General features: G+C 43.5%; 1 protein-coding gene across 1 annotated transcript in view; it reads right to left on the bottom strand.

Moving 5' to 3' along the window:
• celf4 (CUGBP, Elav-like family member 4) overlaps positions 1-7,851 on the bottom strand; it is a 79,896-nt gene extending 72,045 nt beyond the window's left edge. Inside the window, exon 1 of the mRNA XM_053411580.1 lies at positions 7,569-7,851. Coding sequence (XP_053267555.1) covers positions 7,569-7,851 — 283 coding nt within the window. The remainder of the gene's footprint in view (positions 1-7,568) is intronic.
• Between the last annotated feature and the right edge of the window lie 11,532 nt (positions 7,852-19,383).

Below are 19,383 nucleotides of genomic sequence, written 5' to 3'. Positions count from 1 at the left end.
GGACTCAAGACGAAACTTAAATCTAATCTACGGCAAACATTTCTGTTTCATCAGAAGGTCTTGCTTTACATTTGCTGTACCAGAACCCTCGTAAACATCTGCACGACTTATTAATCTTCCTCCATTTTCTGAATCAAACTTGGCCTTGAATAATTGAGAGGGATCTTTGAAAAGCCCTAACCTTCATTCCTACCCTCCTTTTACAAGTCAACGTGGTGCATTTTTAATTGGGGGACATGAAATAGGCATGAAGGGAGATGGAGGAGAAAGGGAATTGAATCAGGGACATTCAAACCTGGCAGTCATCACACAGCATGTAGGTGATTGTATATATGCATGCATATAAAGAGGAGGCTAAACACCGTGTGTGTCCGGCCTGACAAGTGGCACATGCTCGACAGTCTTTGTCAGGGTCTCTGTCTGGGACAAATAGAACACGGCTCATGTAATCCCTGCTTTAGAATATCCCAGCAGGCAGACCCAGATACGCCACTTCGAGTTACGTTTAGCAATTTGGTCGAGAATAAACATCAATTCAACTTTCGATGAACCATAAATCTCCAAAGCCAAACAATTTGTTCAGTGTGCACGAGACAATTTTGTACGGGAAAAAGAAAAATGTAAGTCTGTATTTCACTGTTTGCGTTGTTGTAACATTGATTTGCTTTTCAAAAAATGACAGCAAAACTTGACCTTATGAGGACAATGCTACAAGTAGAATAAATATATATGTAATTAGATTGAGTTTGAAATGAATAAAAGAGATTTGGAGGAGATTGGGCAACAAGAATCAATGCTTGCTGGATATGCATTAATGGGCCACTGCCGTGATTGGCTGTCACAAAGTTTGCTTCTATTTTTCACATTGCTGCTGTGTCATGCTTCCCTCTCCTTGTGGAGATGCCTCTGTAGTCGGGCTGCAACTGGACCTATTTAAATGTGCAGCTCATAATCTTAATCTTACTATTAAACATTAATGGTTACCATGATGAAGGGCTGATCTGTATATGATAGGCACATGGAACAACAAAAACACACACATAACCAGTCCATACGCACATAAGGATGAACTCACACAATAAATACACAGATAAAATGTATACACATCCGACATATACTGTGCACACACAGATACAAGGCATGGATATTATTATATTCCCTATCATAATGCCTTCTGACTGTGCAAAGCTTGATAAAAGGAGCCTGCAGCTCTAATCCAAAAGGCAAAACACCCGCTTTACACACACACACACACACACACACACACACACACACACACACACACACACACACACACACACATAGGAGATTCAGAACCTTTTGCCTGTTGAACAAAATAAATTGCATTTAAGCCTTTAACATGAATAACTGCATGGCACTGATAAGAGATCCAGATACATATATGGAGTTCAGTAAGATAGTCAGAAATCACATGTAGTTCACTGTAGTAGATTGTAATGGAAGCAGCATGCGTAACCCATGTTTATAGTTATATCCATTCTATTGTAAAGAAATTGTTTTATTAAGCCAAAAAAACTGGGCTTTTCCCCTCAGGTAGTTCTATTATTAGCAATACAGGCACAAATAATTGCAACCATAAGTAGAACAAACGTAACACTTTCCAACATTTCAAAGCTATTGCATTCCCCATCTCCAGATCAAGCCACCGGTATTTGAAGCAGTGTGTGTGTGCGTGTGCGTGTGTGTGCGTGTGTGTGTGTGGAGGTGGTATTAGGGGGAGCTAAAGGATTGAAGGGGCCCAAAGCGTCATCGTTTTAAAAATGTAACACAAGGCACAATAATACTTAGCTGATGCAAGAGTCTTGAAAACAGAAAATATTTACCTCTCTAAGGAGTATTTAAAAAATGTTTTTTTCCCCCTTATCCTCTGACAGAACGGTACAGCAGGACAATGTAGGTAGCAACTGGAGAGAAAGAGCAAGGGGAGAAGGTACAAGCTGCTTGGCCTCTCTTTGTGGGAAAAAAACTGCCAAATGTCGAACAAAACATTTATCCATCTAAAATCTATCTATCTATCTATCTATCTATCTATCTATCTATCTATCTACCTATCTACCTATCTATCTATCTATCTAAAACAAAATTCAGTAATGTTGTGCGTCTGTCTGTCTGTAAATTGTTGACCTCAGCATTAGCAGCCTCTGTGACCTGTTACAATAGCCACATATCATCATGATGTTGCCATGTGGAACAAATATCTCCACACTAACACATACAAGATATACTGTGCGCTGACTGGACCATTTCGCTGAACGATACCAGACATGCATGAGCTCCTGTGCTGATGAAACAAAAGATTTCTGGGCACTTAATGGCAAATGAAAATTTGTACACGGCCATGCCACTGTGGTTGTTCAAGTTAAATCAACAGAGCTCAACAGCTTGGTTCCAGAAGTAAAAATGAATGTCCGAATGGAGATTCTGATTATCACCCATAATGTTGTAACCATCCATGGAAATTACCACAACAGCAAAAATCCTGTAACCCGTGTTACTGCACTGGGTTACTATACTATATACTAGGAAATGCTGGATACCCATATACAAGTTACAGACAACAAAATATTGTCTTGTACCTTTCCCCTTTTTATGATTTTCAATATTTTTGGGTCGGAATCAAACGTTTTATGGTCAAGATTAATCTCGTGGATGGTCGGCCAGGTTCCAGGCTTAAAACTCTTTTCATAAGTCAATGGAGAAAATGAATGAGAACTGTATTTGTTGAACCAGAGCTGTTCTGAAAGTGGACAGCTACTGTCAATGTATGGTGGTTTGGCAGCTTAAATGTGCGTTTTCTCTTTTCATTGTGTGACCAAAACTTTTGCACCAATTTCTGGGAGCTTGCTGAATGAGAGCCAGTTTCAGTCAGACGGTAGGAACTGAGATAAGATGAATGGGTCGGTACATCCATCCCTTTACATTATCTCACTCTCTCTATGTAAAGGCCAGTGGTTTTAATGAGAGGACCGCCGAGGTCACAGGAGCCACAGGACTCCAGCTATCCTGACTGCTGTTAGCATGCTAATCCTCGCACGAGTTCTAGGAGCACTCCGTCCTTTGGCTTTGGGCGGTCATCTCTCACTGTGACTAACTGGCTCCCTGCTCGGCCATCAGCCCGGCCCCCATCTGACAGTCCCCTCCAATAATAATGGACAACAGAAGCAGCGCTGCCTTGACAACGGTCCTCCTGACAAATTAGGCTCACTGTACTCCCTGCTCTGGCTCCGCCTCTTGTTTCCCTCTTGTTGCTTGGCAGTTCTGGGCTCTGCCAGGACAAGGGTGCGGCATGACGCCCGTGGAGTGTACTTTCAAGAAGTGACCTCCTCTCTGACACATGTTGCCTTTCTCCCTGACAAAACACTCAGGATCTATTGTGATGCGTCTTCATAGAAACGGGGCACAATGTGGGGCCTGAGCGTGCATTCTGAGCTGAGCTGAGCAGAGTGGAGGATTCTGGGCCAGGGAGGAGAGGAGGAGTACATAAACCCAAACACACAGACACGCTCATTCATAGATGCACACACACACACACACACACACACACACACACGCACATTCATTGATGCACACACACAGACGTGCTCTCACATACACACAAGCTTGCACACGCACACACACACACACACACACACACACACACACACACACACACACACACACACACACACACACACACACACACACACACACACACACACACACACTCATCCCAAACCAAATGTGAGAGGAGGAGGGGGAAGGATCCCACGGTGAGGATGATGCAACTGGAGTGAAATTTTTCGGCCGGAACGCATGCTGCATTAACGCAGACCTGCAGGATGGAAAAAAAACACACACAAAAACACACCCTCCTCCTTTCTGTCCTTGTTCAAAGCCAGATTTGGTTTTATCCTTTTCTCTTTTCCGCAGATCTCAGATAGCAACCTGTAACATCTAATTGCCTGAAATGAAACACAGCGGGAGTTTTTCATGTTTTTGGCATCATGACTTCCTGGCCTCACCGAACACGCTAAGCTCAACGATCAGATCTGATCCTTCTTCTTCCCCTGACATAATCAGTTAAAAGAGCTGAAATATCAAAAAGCGCAGGAGTTCAGTGGGACCATAACTCCCTTTATGACCTGCACAGATTATAGCCGCCATCTGTAGCATAAACCATCTGCAGTACGGGTAAATTTAAACAAGATTACTATTGGTCATTACAATGTTTCCACTTGTTTGTTTTCAAACATATTAAAACTTATATGACAGTATAATCATTTTCTCAAGTATTGATATGAACATATAAAAATGGCTTAACTGCCAAAGTGGTATCACTCATTACCACTCATCGTTTTCCTATGGGTTGGTGGTACACATTGGAAGATCAACGGAAAGTCACTGACCTGTTTCATTTTGTTTACGATACTTGTCGGGTCAATATGGACCATTTGGCACAAAACTGCATTAAGTTTAAACACCTGCTTTGACTTTGAACAACCCTCTATGGTGAGAGCTGCTAATGACTTTAATCTGGGTAAGGACAAATGCATTAATCATATTAAATTAACACCAAATAAAATAATAGTAATAAAGCAAAGTTGGTGACACTTGCATTTGCTTATGCGTGATGAAGACAATAAGGGTCTGCGGAGGAACACAGCACTGCCTGAAGATGTGACAGCCGTAAACAATAGGTAACACCTTCCTTTATTACATGTCTTCCCCTTATCGTCGCAGCTCAATTGCCCCCAGTGATTATTACATGAAATCTGGCTGATGAATAGTGCTAGAAGTCATATCTACACAGTCTCCTCTTGAATAGACCCCCACCTCCCATGCTGCATTGCCAAAGAGAGGAGATAGAGAAAGGGCTGGCTCTTTGTGCTACAGCCATGCCTCTCAGCCCTGTTGTGCACGGCGGCAGCGGCGGCAGCAGCCGGTGACCATTATAAATGGCCTCTATTAGCATGGCTCGGTCGCAGAGGGGAGAGAAATAAAATCATTGGGAGAATGTAGGCCTGCACTGGTGTCCCCGCGCCAGCTCCCAGCCTCCACAGACCCCCGTCCCGTGCTCCCCTCCTCCCCGCCCCCCTTCCACCCCTCCATTCCAAGGGGACAGAATCCTAAAGACTAGATTACTAGTGATACATGGAGTCATTATGAGGAGGGTTATGGCAATAGTATCACAGGCACGGCTGACAATGGCTATAATAGGCGTCTCTTTCTTCAGAGGCATAGCATTACCATAGCAAAGGCTGTTTCTTTACTCTTGTTGATGTACAGCAGAACAGGACGGGGGCCTTTTATTACCAGCCGCGGAGAAAAAAACAGCTCTGTATTATCAAGCTGAAAACCATGCCTCCTTCTTTGCAAAAGTGCTCTGTCTCTTTGCGTAAAGTTAAATGAACTCAACAGTATCCCCCAGATAAGGCATTACATTGTTAGCGACGACAGTTACCACGAATGTGCAATTTGAAAAAGCTCAGGTAGAACAAATGTGCAAAGGAAATGGCATCCACAATCTCTGGTTCAAGCTGAGGCTCTGTACTCCCACGGCCATCACGGAACATGATGTACTGTCACTGGAAAGGCATCGAGTCAGTGTGAGTACAAGTACTCAAGTAACTGTTTGAGCAAAATATTGTCATCCATATTAAAGATGGATTGAAATGGCAGGGAATTCACAGAGAAAAAAAAGACGATATTAAAAGTATCAAGATAACATAGGATTTTTCTTTCAAATATTCCTATATTTGTTTGTAAGTGTGTTTACTTTTGTTTCGAACTCTCGCTGCGATATAACACTCCACCTGATCCACACACTATGCTGTGTTGTCTTCAATAAAACCAGTGTGACGGCGGTGCACACAGTCAGTCACTTTGCCTGTTATTTGTGGGACGTGTTGTCTTTTACTGCTAATTTGGGAATCATCTTCGGAAACCTCGGGAAGGCGTGAGGAGTCTGCGGAGGGAGCGCGGCCTTCAAACAGCGTGCTGTGAGCCAGTGAGCTGGTGAGCCGGCGAGTAGCTAGTGCCTGCAGCTAGTTAAAATATGAGCGCAGCGGGGGCTTGCTAATGAAAGCAGGGGCCCGGGCCGGGAAGCAGGGCTGTATATCGCGGTGAGGAGACAGTTCTTAGAATCAGCTGGCGAGCCATGCCTATAGTTCTGGGCCCACTGGTGATTAACCGTCCAACGGGGAGTCGCTACTACAGCTGGGCTATTAATAAGAGATAACCCCCCCAACCCCAAACCCTTACCCTTCCTCCCCTCTTTGGTTCGCCCCGTGCCCCTGCAGACAGTCTCCACCCTCTGGAAGTATTTGTATATCATAATCATGTCCTGACACATGGGGCATGTTACGCATTGTTTACACGGGGCAGGGGGAAAGAGAGAGAGAGAGAGAGAGAGAGAGAGAGAGAGAGAGAGAGAGAGAGAGAGAGAGAGAGAGAGAGACCGAGAGCGAGAGCTGGCGGTGGTGGTCTGGGTGGAGAGCCCAAAATGTGATCACTCATTCTTAATGTAGTACTTTGCTCCCCGGGGAGATGTCCTGCAGGTACAGCAGATCAATTAGTGACCTCTCATTAGGTGGTGATTTGCAGAGAACGACCCTTCGGAGTAGAAAATAAAATACAAGATTAAGGCACCATCGTGCCCCGTTGCACCAAAAGTGCAAGGCCGGTCGTTAATATTAACAGCAAGAGGCCGTGTAACATTGTCACTCCAAAGTTAATGATAATTCACCGGCACCGCTAGTGTAACAAAGAGCTCAGCCCCGTGTCTGTCGCGGGAAAAGTTACACAAATAAACCCAGGTGATGAACTGTGCACGGCTGTAAAGTAGAAGAAATTAAAAATGATTAAGCCTCTGTGGTTTATTGTCAATTTCTAATTTTCATGGAGGAATAACTATGATCACCAACAACTGAAATCCCGTAAAGGGTGTTAAAGTACAGTATATTCATTCATAGGCTTACTCCCTTCTGTGTTACACATGTGCGTACACACGTGCACGCGCGAACCCACTCCCCCCGACACCCTCTCACACACACACACGCACACTGAGAGAGTTACGGGCAACAGAGTGCACTGTGCTGCGGGCAATCAAACACAGCCTCCCCGCTATTGCAACGTGAAAACGGGAGGTTAATGGTCTGGATTTAGCGGCGCAGTGAATGAAAACACGTTTACCGCCGCCGGACCAGGCGTGTGAACACTCCCGCGCACGCAGCCCCCAAATAGGAACATCGCTCCTCCTGATATGCCCCACATGAATTCATGCCGTCGTGACTCCCGATTCGTGACACTCATGCTTGGTTATCTGAGCTCCAGAGGATAAAGCACTGAATTTCAAAGCCAATGACATGTCTCAGAAAAATAAATAATTCGGGTGCCATCAATGCTGACAACAACACACCGTGCGTAAAGTCATCCTGGCTTCAGCGCTGCAGAAAACTGCAAACAAATGTGCAGTTGTAAGGTGCCCATCGAATCTTCACTCTCACCAATGTGTGACAAATAAAATAAAGTCGAGCCACACTTGTCTCTCATGCATGAACACAACCCACCTTTGTGCATGCCCGTGAATCGGTCCTTGAGCACGGTGAGCTCGTAGATCTTGCCGAACTCCTCGAAGAGGGGCCGCAGGTCCTTCTCGTCCAGGTTGCGGGGGATCTGACCGATGAAGAGTTTGATGGCATCGTGGTCCTTCATGGGGATGGTGGCCGGACAGCCCGCCGGGCTGTGGCTGTGGCTTAATCCGTTCACGAGCCCGTTCGTGTTGGCGGAGACCACACCGACTCCGACACCGTGCAGCGAGCCGTCCACCTGCCCGTTGGTTAAAGTTGCCATCTTCGGACCGGCCAGTGAGTTGGGATGGGAGCACAACAGCGGCGGCAGCAGATCGTGATGGTGGAGAATCGTTTCTTTTTTTACGCTGAGAGAAAAAAAAGAAGCTGGTGCAAGTCTTGGTCAAAATTTGGTTCCGAGACCAAGTCGTGCCAGAGCTGATTCCGCTCTCGTCCTATCAAAGCCAATATTTACATTGATGTGAAAACACATGTAAGCGTTTGGCGAGGACGCGGTGCCGTGGGTCCCGGTGGAGGCTTTGATTCCTTATATTTATGTCCTACCCAATAACTCGTTCATTGATTTCATAAAAGAGAGACAGAGAGAAAGAGATGGAGAAGGGGGAGGGAGAGAAAGAGAGAGAGAGAGAGAGGGAGAGAGAGAGACCAAGAGCGTTCACTGTCTATTTACACCCACGTTCCCTCGTCCCAGCTTCTTGGAACCCTTTTATTTTTTTTGCATTGAGGAGTCGGTATGGGTGTCTTCTCGGTTTAAACGGACAGGACCGGTTCAGTCTCCGGCAGAGCGGCGGGGAGGTTTGAGGGGAGGGTCCCGCTGTAAACTCGGCATATGTCGGACCCAGCGTTTTCTCTTCCCCCCTCTTTCTTATGCGAGGACACAGTGGTACATTCCAGCGAGGGGAGAGGGGTCTATAAATAGAGAAATATAGAGAATACGGTCCTTTGTGCTCTCACTCGGAGCAAATAGCTGCACCTTCACGAAGTGAAGAATCCATCCGTTTTTAAATGATACACACATACATGCTCCTAATGCAATAAGCTGTAAAACGGTGCAATGATAATTTACACCTGCATGTTGAGAATCGTGCAAAAATAAATATTCGCTGCTGATATGGATGAGGTTGAAAACGATGTCTGCCGCTGTCAGGTTTGATTTTGTGCTTAAATCACAGTTCTTGTTATCTTATAGCCTCTTCATCCTCATCCTCCTCCTCGTCCTCCTCCTCCTCAGCAGCAGCGAGTTGCTCCGCTCCAGGACGGTGGACAGCTCCGTGGTGCTGAAATGCGGTCCCACAGGACGAACACACTGACGGAGATTTTTCGTTCTCCGGCCTCTCGTTTGTGTACAAAGCAAAGACAGACTTTTATTTTACAACTGTGAGGGCGACGAATTATCAGTTTCCTCTGCCTTTTCTAAAAAGGCATGTGGATTAGATGATTTGATTTCCAGAAAGGGGAAGTCTGTGAGCACCGCCGAGTGGCGTACAGAGGGGGCACATGGAAGGGAAGAAAAATAATCACGAGAGAAATAATCGAGTGACAAATTGGAAGCTTACACAGAGATCCATATTTAGGTATGTCGATGGTCCCTATATTCTCTTTCTTTAGTTGTCAAAAAGACATAAGGAGGGGAAAACACAACCTAAAAAATACATGTCTATCTTATCTATATTTTGGATTGAAAACTCAGCTCAACTATAGAATGCAAAGCGGAAACAAATGACTTTTTTAAAAATAAATTATGAAGGACAGCCAATATTCACTCAGTTCTCATTGGAATAATGTTGAGCTTACTGTAGGCCTATAGGCACAAACCAGTTTCAAAATCAATTAGAGACGTGCCAGTATGACTGTAGCCCAGCCCTTCATTTATGAAAATCTTTGTAATGATAACACTTCATACATAAATTAAAAGGATGTTTTGGTCTGTGACTGATTTACATGAATATGGATAATCCCTTGGAAGAATTTTACAAGAGAAAAAGAAAGAACTTTCCTCTTTCATAGGTTCAAGACATCACATTTAAGCATCACAGCCAAGGGCAGAGTGATCTTTATTTTATGGCAATGATCACCATCTGATTCCCATAGCTACAAACAGGAGTCTGTCCCAACCATAATCTGCGAGGTTACACAGCTCCGAATAGAGTGACCTGAAGAGGGTGAGGATGGAGTAAGGTTAGGTCTGAACATTCACTGTCAAAGTGGATACAATTTATAATGGCAGGAACTATTTTTGGATATGAAATACATCAAATTCATTTTATACTCGTCTGAACACCAGTGTGGCCTTGTAGAGATCATTGGCTATTCTGGTGTATTCATTCGGGAGGCAGTTCATGTTGTTTATCTCAATTCCCCAAGGACCTTGGGTTACTGTTATTTGTAAATAATGATATGGCTGATATCCTACTCATTTTGATGAATGCTTTTGTAGCAGTACAGCAAAATCAGCCTATGGAAATTGAATAAATTACATAGGTGAATAATGACAACCTGGCAGTTGTGTCTCAAACTGGGCTTTCCAATAGTATTGGAAACATTATTCAGAGTAGTATAATACTTTCTGGTATAGGTCAACATGTTGCCCCAATTTCACAAACACAGACACAAACCGTCCATATATTGAATTACATATATATATATATATATATATATATATATATATAAAAAGGTCAACATGTTGGGAACACACACAAACACACACACACACAACCAACCACGTGTAAGACCATGCAGAGTATTTGGTTTTTGCTAAAGTGAAGGCAGGCGTGATGATATATTTTACATTCATAACATACCAAAGAGTAAATTGTAGGGAACATGAGTCATGAGACATTGAACTATACTCGAGTGATGAGCAAAATGAAATAGTAATGCCACTCCAGTTATGCTCCAGTGTCTTCAGTTAAAACATGCACCCTAGGCCTCGCAGTGCGGCAGCGACATCCAAGGCTCATAATGTTGACCTATTTGTTTTCGTTTTTGGCTACAAGGCACACCCCCCTCCGCCTAGACATTAGCCAACCATTAAATAACAAAAGCGACACACACAGGGCCTCTCTCACCTCTCACTGCTCTTCCGCCAGCTAAATGGCCCGGTAATGTCATCCCGTTCTCACGGCATGACCGGGCCCCAGCGGGGTGAGGGTGGAGATGGAGGGGTAGTGGTGGCGGTGGGGGGACGTGGCTTTCTTTGGCATGACACCGTGCTCTGCTCTCCAAGCTTTTCCCCGGGGCCACACTTCATTCACCCCAACAGCCTTCGCCCGCGCTCACGCCTGACTTACCTTCGGCAATATTTTTTAATACAAGGGTGAAATGGGAGGGCACAAATCATAGTAATTATGTTCAGTGGGTAATGCCGCGATGATTATGTAAGGTATGGCGCCATGATGGTCCCCTCACAGTCTCTCTCGTCCCGCAACCTACCTGTGAGCCACTGTGAAATGTTTTCACTGTCGCCCCGAAGTGAGATGACTGCGGCGACTGGGCCCATCAGACTGCTAATCATAATAATAATAATAACATGCAATTAACGAGCAGGACTTGTAACAGGGTGTCTCCTCGCTCCCCAAATGGTACTTATTTCAATCCGTTTGGCTACTCAGATATGACAGTGTGGCTATAGACAATCATTTGCGCCCACAGCACTGCTGGGGGCAATACTCATAGCATCTGGTCTGTCTTACAATTTTCATATTTACTCTCTCCTTCTTTAAACTCAATAAATGAAACCCCCAAAATATGTGTGGTGCAATAAAATGATTTATTATCTCAATAGCTAAATGATTATTCAGATTCCAAAGCTCCTTTGTGAAATAAATCAAGGTTGGGTTTTTATTAATATTGCAGCCATATTAGATTGAAATTATAAGACAGCAACACAGAGAAACACTGAGGGAGATGTGCCTCTGTCCTTGGTGCTGAAGCTAACATACAGCAATGGTAACAAATGTAAGCCTCTGTCCATGGTGCTGAATTAAATTCAAGGCGACACTGACAAGTAGTGCTCCTTTAAAATGCAAGGAGCCTGCATGAATTTCCAAGAACACTTGACACAACTTAGGGTCTATAAAAAGGCTCTATGAACAAAGTGTAAAGGACCTGATGTGGATACCCTGCTTCACTCAAAATATTCTTCTGAGACCCTAAACAAATAGGTCACTTCAGCCACGCACAGCCGCCGCCACCTGCCCCAACCACAATGAACCTTTTGCAATCACACAGCAGAGGAGGTCTATTTTGCCCTTGAAATATTGCTCCCCTGCTCATCATGGCTTCAATTTTCAGTTTCAGTGATGTAAACGGCCGCAGTAAGGCAAATAAATGAAAAGGGGAAATGAAATTCCGGGTAGCCAAGTTACACAAATAGATTGATAATCTGCATGGGGAACCATATAAAGCTCCTTTTAATATTACCTGTTCTGCATTGTAATGTCTTTTCTCACCTCTCCTTCATGTGGGACAACGCTCTAAATCTCCTGTAGCCCTGGGACACACAGGCTGTATATCACCTCCCAGTAATTTAGGGGGAAGAGCGTAAATGACTGAAGAAATGGCAGGCGCATGACACCATTCTCGGAATGTTTAGAGGGACAAGGAGGGCAGGAAGGTTCCTTTTCACCTGATTAGCACCAATTTGTAAGATATTGGAGGGGATGTACCAAGAAAAAAGCATAGCAGTCATTTAAAATGTTGTGTGAGATCTTATAGAAAGCACAGAGCATTTTTGATATATATAGTATCAGGGTGACATAATGATTTTATTTATTATGTGTGGAATTATCATATTCATTCAATGCAAAACCCTCAAGTTTACATATAAAATGATTTGTTTATGTAGGCATTAATAAGGAGGGACAAACAAACATGCAGACCCATACAATCATAGCCTGTAATTGGGAGATGGAATATTTCTTGATATCCTGAGGAGAAATGTATTTTATTAGGTCATGTGTGGAATGAACAGTCATACAGTGGAAGTTAGTTGACGCGGGGATGAGAAGCAGCATATTATCTCCCTGGGCAAAAACAAACAAAGCCACAAATGCACTCACTATCGCATTATAACCATTCAAATTATTTGTAAAATATCCTTCCAGCAGATCGGTGGACTATACATGTCTTACAGCATTTGTTTGTTATTTTAATACACAGAGATGATAGTGTAGAAAAATATATGCTTGTAAAAATGTGCATGTAGGTCCATAAAGTATTGTAGCCCCCATCGAACACAGTGTATAATCATGCAAGGCATCACACTCCAGTGACCAGAGGGAATGCAAACGAATGGGGGAAAATAAGAATTGGAAAATTGCTGCATTACATCTGCTGCCTAAAATTCCTAAAATGAGCACACAGCTGCGCACAAAACAATACTGACAAGATGCTACAGATTTGATTCAAATAAAGCCTGTTGATTTGTGAATTGCGGAGCCTCCCGGGAATCTCATTCTGTGGAGCAATGAGGTGTGTCTGTCTCTCGCCCCTGCGGTTATACCTGGGCTGCATTGGAAAGAGATTAGTGCTGTGACATTTGACATGGGTGGGCGTCCCTGCTCGTGCTGAATGCCAGCTGCACAGCCATGCTGACAGCCCCTCTCCTTGACTGACTCCCTGCCCTGCAAACACAAGCCTCTGGACAAACACCGGCTTTGTGACAACATCACACGTCCAGTCCAAAAGTCTAGGACCACATTCCTATTCGAATGAATAGGAAATTGGATCCGCACCTACACACACGCTTTCAGACTCCGAAACAACCAGCAGGAACAGAAAATCAACCTAATTCTGTTGAAGCTGTTTTGTGGCTGTAAAACCATCAAGTCGTGTCTGATGTTCTGAGTCATCTAGTCATCATTCAAGACACAAAATGTCTTCTGCGTTTGGCTGCTGTCTGAATTATGCAGCCTCAAAATCCTATTTCCACTACAACAGATCAATTCCACTGAGAGGTTACGAGGTGATGTGAACTCTGACCCCTGGCTTTGTTGGTGCACACTGATGATACTCTGAGGGCTTGACCTGGTTGTCGGGGGGGATGTGACACCTCCATCCCAGATTTGCAGCCATTTTGGGCCAAGAGTTTCTGGCTCCACTGTGTCATTAATTGCTCAGAGGAGAAAAGTGGGACTCACAGGGGAGCGCGATAACACCTGGTTCTCTGGTATACCCTAGGGCAAAAAGTGTCTGGAGTAAGGATGAGGTGTAGTCTATTGTCGCTGCATGTGGGGAAGTGTGTGACTGTGTGAGTGTGAGGCCACTGTGTGCATGTGCTCATTCATGTGTATGTGTATATACTATTTCAGATTTTTGAAATTCACTTATGATGGTTGTCAGAAAAGTGAAAAATAACAAAATGCAAAAGCAAATATAAGCCTGTCTTTAATCAAGTGACCCAGAAACTCTATTAACTTCGATTTTTTTTGTTAACACGCACACAGACACACACACACACACAACCACACACACACACACACACACCTGAAACAATGCTGCAGAGACGGGTTTGTGGATAAGATAAATACTTAAGGCTGGTGGCCCCCGAAAAGGCAACGGGATAATAATTAAAATCCACCACTGATTTTCCTGGCAACACTTTAAAAGCAGTATACAAACTGTACAGTAGTGTTTTGAAAGTTTGCATATTATTTCCTCATTTGAAAATGATTCATTATTTTATTAATTGATTCATGGACAGTGTTTTCTTAAGCTAAAGCCATTCACTGTATTTATATCATATTTCCTTTCTCTTTAGTACTTCTCATCATTAGTAACAGTGTTTGTTACCTTCACCTCGACTCAAACTGCCTAACATTAGATTCCTCACTTTAGTCTGTTTTGTTTGTAAACAGAAAAAGGTGTGCTGCTCTGTCTATGATGTGCAAGTTTAAACATGGGTAAATAAATCAATGCTTTACAGCGTCTATAGGTTCAGAATTGGGATTTATTATGCAAATAAATACACAGTTACATCAACATACATCAAAAGCAATGTAAACATGACGTGACTGTAGAATCGCAAGGTAGCAACTCTGAAAGAATAGAGTACACACAGAATATGTGTAATAGAGTAGAAAGTAATTTTTTTTAGAATAAATATAATTATGTTATCATAAGAGAAGTTATTTACTAATTTGGTCAAAGGTTCATGACATATATATTAAACCTCACTTACTAGACTGTGTTTCCATATTATCTTTTTCTCTTCACTCTTAGCAGATTGAATGCTGCCTTCAGATGGAGTCGTGTTTACCTTGGTAGTAAGAAGAGTTCATATGAACGTCATGTTCGGAAAGTCTGAAAGGAGAAAGTTCTTGAGCTGTGACGTGTTTGCTGACGTTTTCAGAAATGGTGGAGGCCATGGAAGGTCATTTTTGTCGCATGGTAAGTAGATTTATTTTATTCGTATAGATTCTCTTGGGAATTTACATGTCAAAGAAAAATGTGGATATGTGCACAGGGCTCATACTTTCCCTCTTTACGTGCATTTCCTGCATTATGTTAGCTTTTTACTTTATGCTATAGCTTTCTCAATTGTTATCCTCTGAGGCAAGATGACAAAACTAACGCTGATAGCAGCATCCCTGCTGCTGATGCAGAGTAAGATTTCTCATGACTTTATCACTTCAGCGTGAAGCATACTGTGTACGCAATACGTCATGACCACAAGCTCACAAACTCCATGTGAGGGCAGAAACATTATCTAACAAATGTGACTCTGGTCTGTTTGTTCAGTCAGACAGACCTGACAGTTAATGGCTCTAAATATTTGGTAACAACTAATCTATATGTAGGAACTGGTTAGTGTGGTCTTCTTTAGGTGATTCATCAAACCTCATTTGGTAAACACTGTAACTAGGCTAAGTCTTAGCATATGATCAGATGGTAAATTCACCTCCTCGGGTATTTCTGACAAAGTAGAAGCTCAAGAAGTGTTTCATCACCTCTGAACTCTGGGACCTGGATTATTAAACCCTCCTGATGGCCACAGGTGTCCACAAAACACACAGGACTGAAGTCTTTGGTCGTGTCTTCATTTGCGTTCTTCTGTAAATTTCCCATGCTATATGTTGTGCTCACACTGATAAGTTATGGCAACCTGCAGAGGACTATAATAAGACACCGGCCATTTCTCATCCTCAACTGTGGCCATCTTAGCAAGAGGAGCGACCAAATTTCAAACCAGTGAAGATGGTGGCATAGGAAGGAGGACGTTTCATGTGTGGGTGGTGGTGTAATTCTCATGTTGTGTTAAATCAAGCAAAGTATCTGGCAGACATTTTGGTGGGCGATAATACCCGTCAAATGTTGGGATTGGCCGTAAGTGCACATTGACTTTGAGAAAACACTTCCCTGAAGCAATTCATTCAATACATATAGTGTGCAACAGTGGTTCCTTTGTGCAGGGTCCCTCTTGGATAAACAAAATAATATATGTGTATTTAAAATAAACAGTTAGTCTCGTATCATGTCATTAACCTGCCCCTTTTTAACATGTCATATATGCTAGCCTTGTGGTTGTGTTGTTTCTCAGAGGGAGAGCCTTACTTCATCAGTCCTAGTCGAAACCATATAAATCAGAAGTATTCATTTATTGGCTTTGGTTTGCTGCGTTTTACACTGAGCGTCTTTGTGGGCTACTTCGCAGGAGGCGAGTAGAGCTGCTTCTTTAGTGAAGCGTCTCTGTCGAGTGGGTTTATTTCCACAATTATCTCTTTGTGTTCTGAATGTGAAGTCTCTAAGTGGCGTCTTAATTTGTGTGACTGTCAGACGCTAACATTATGAGACATTACACACTGTGGCGTCTCCTCATTACCTACCATGCATTGTAGTGGTGGAGCCGAGGGGGAGATACACCTCGTCAGATTTTATGGTCTTTGTTTTGGCATGGTCATCACCGGCTTTACCTGTTTACCTTGCAGTCCTTACAAACAATCGTCCTTGCTTTGCTAACAGTGCAGAGCCATACACCATTTATGTTTAGCCTTGCTGCGCCCGTGTTTTTTATAACTAAAACCATAACTTGATGGCAGCAAAACAAGGTCTCAATTGATTTGTCAGAGCCCTCTTCTCACAGAAGGCTGTGAGTCTTTAGTTTGGCTGAAGTTCTTCACGCTGCAATCCCAGTAAGCAGTCTAATTATGGCTGCAAATAGGGAATTGGTCGCAAATGTTGACGCTGCAGTCCACTCCCTGGCACAGAGAGGAGCCTATGATTGCATATAATAATTTGGCATTTGGTGAGACAAAGGAGGCTGCAGCGAAATATGTTTCAAGTCCCTCAAAACTGAAAACAAAAGAAACAGTGGGATAACGGAGGTGAGTTCTCACAGAGGCTGGTGCGCATGTCGTCGCCGGGCCCCAGTGGAATGCTCCTGAGTGATGTGTGGAGTCTTATCGGCTGGGGAGACGGAGTATGAGTTACATTTTCGGTCTGATAATGACAGATGAATGGAGGCAGACAGACAAAAGGATGACAGACTGACGGAAGGGATTGCTGGATAAACAGACGGGTGGAGCGATAGATGGATAGATCAGTTTTACTGTACTGGCTGGCAGGGAAGTTATGTGCTTAGGAGTATGTCTTTCACAGTGTTTGGATGATTGTCAAAGTGTAGGCACTGTGAATAGAAAATCGAGCCTGGATGAGCACATTCGTGGGGATCGTTCGAGCTCACAAACACGCCCACACGCCCACACGCACATTCACAGGCGCACTCGCAGTGCTCTGTACGCATCGTTGCTCTTTAAGTTCAATTAGCATGAGAATGCTTTTTGATGAGACAGAAAGCGTTAAATGCAAGAGGAGTGAGGGAGAACGGAGGGAAGACAGTATCCTGTCTGTCTGTATCCAGTTCTGTCTTCTCTCCTGCCAGGTACAGACAGGCAATGGAAATACTGAATACCGTCTGACCCCTGATTTGTGTTCAGCATGCTGCTCACTACGCTGATACTATTCTTTACTCAGCGTGTGGACTTCCTGGGTCAAATTAAACAGTATACATGTGAAAGACGTGTACAAAGTGTTGAAATCCATCAGCCCACAAGTCCGCAGCGTCTGCCCTCAGCTCCTGCAGACACAAACATGAAGGGGACTTCCTGGCAACAGCTTTGCTCAGGTACGGAAAGGTCATTAATAATGAATACTAAATCAGCATCTGAAAAAGGTTACCGTTTCCAAACGCCGCTCTCTCTTCCTTGTACCTCTGCCGTAGCATTTATTATAGCCTTTTCACTTTCCTTTCACTGTCACCTCTTTTGTCAGTGAAAATATGAGCTATGGCTTTGCTCCGGTTCTGTAGGGGGCTGGAAGGGAGATGAGAGGAAAATGGTAGCATAGTGTGATTCATTCATACACGGATCAAGTGTGATGGCTCGGGGAGTGGTGCTGGGTTATTTGGTTTTCTAGGGCCTGATGCCATTGTGGGTGGTTTTTCATGAAAGGTAATGCAGTCCTAAAACTGTGGAAAGGCGTGTGTGTCTGTGTGTTTATGCATGGAAGAAATTCATAAAGGATGGCAGAGAAAAAGAAGAGGCTGTTCCCAAATATCTTAGTCAGGAGGTGAATGTACATTATAGGGTTTGTGTCTCATTCCTTTTGATAGAGAAAATATGACTCCTTCTACAGCTGGCAGTGACACACACACATGTGGACCCCATACAGCTTCCGGATAAAGGAAGCGGGAAAGAAGTAAGCAGTGTTACAAATAGACTTTCAGAAAAGGCTTTTGAGCAGAAGGAAGGAAAGCCTTGAAGAGTGCGAGTTTTCAAAAAGGCGGACGACAGCACACGAGCACGCTGCCTCCCTCCTCCTCTTGTCTCGGCGTACTCGTGCTGCAGCGAGAACCTGATAAAAACCATGGCGTATTTTGCCATTTTGTTCATAAATTCTTTGCCTCATCTTCAAATACATCACCCACTGTTCACTCAAAAATGCTGTGCTCTAGCTCACAGCTTCCCATGATCCTCGTGGAGGACTCCTGGAGGACACCACAGTATCATGCTGTGAGGCTGTGGCCACATATGTGTGCAGCACATGGTTCCCCTGAGGGAACCGTCTGATTGGATATGGGTGCTGGAGCCTGTCGCCTATCTGTGAACTCTCCCTTAATCTGGATATAGTAGGCCCACGGGGAAAGACACATCACAGGGGCTGGGCTCAGTGTTGACTTCCCACTATCTCTCTTTTCAACTCACTCATGCAGCTGACAAGAAAAATGTGTCAAAAGTAGTGTGTTATAAACGGTAACACTTTTATACCGACTCTACACCCTGAGATCACAAATTAGACTGGTGTGCATGAACAGAAAGATTGTTCAGCTCAATGGGAGATGCTCATTTTAAGGTGGTGCCTCTAAAGTATGCTAACTTATGTGGTATAATTACAGATTTATGTATCAGATTAGAACGCACTACATCGTTTGTTTTAAAAAAGTAACTCGAAACTAACATCATATCGTGTGAAAATGTAAGCCCTACTGCTTAAATAGAGAACAAAGTAATGCAGTACTGTGGTTAATTACCTAGACCTCATTACTGAGGGGTTGAATCATTAGGAGAAAAAGTGGGTGTGGTGCTGCTAGGAGACGTTTCCAAGGCAACTTCATCGAATCAAAATGCATCTGAAGGGATTATTGTAAGGGAAATATTAAACCTAAGATATTTTCAAAACCAATATGGGGGAGTCAGGAATATCTTTATATAAAAACAATATACAGAAAGTTTTAAGTATGGAGTTTCAGAAGTTTGATGAAGAGGATGATTTACGCTTATGTGTGCTTGTGTGTTTT

This window comes from Pleuronectes platessa, chromosome 2 (genome assembly GCF_947347685.1).
Source record: "Pleuronectes platessa chromosome 2, fPlePla1.1, whole genome shotgun sequence".
Classification (NCBI taxonomy): domain Eukaryota; kingdom Metazoa; phylum Chordata; class Actinopteri; order Pleuronectiformes; family Pleuronectidae; genus Pleuronectes; species Pleuronectes platessa.
This window is presented reverse-complemented; position numbering and strand designations above follow the sequence as displayed.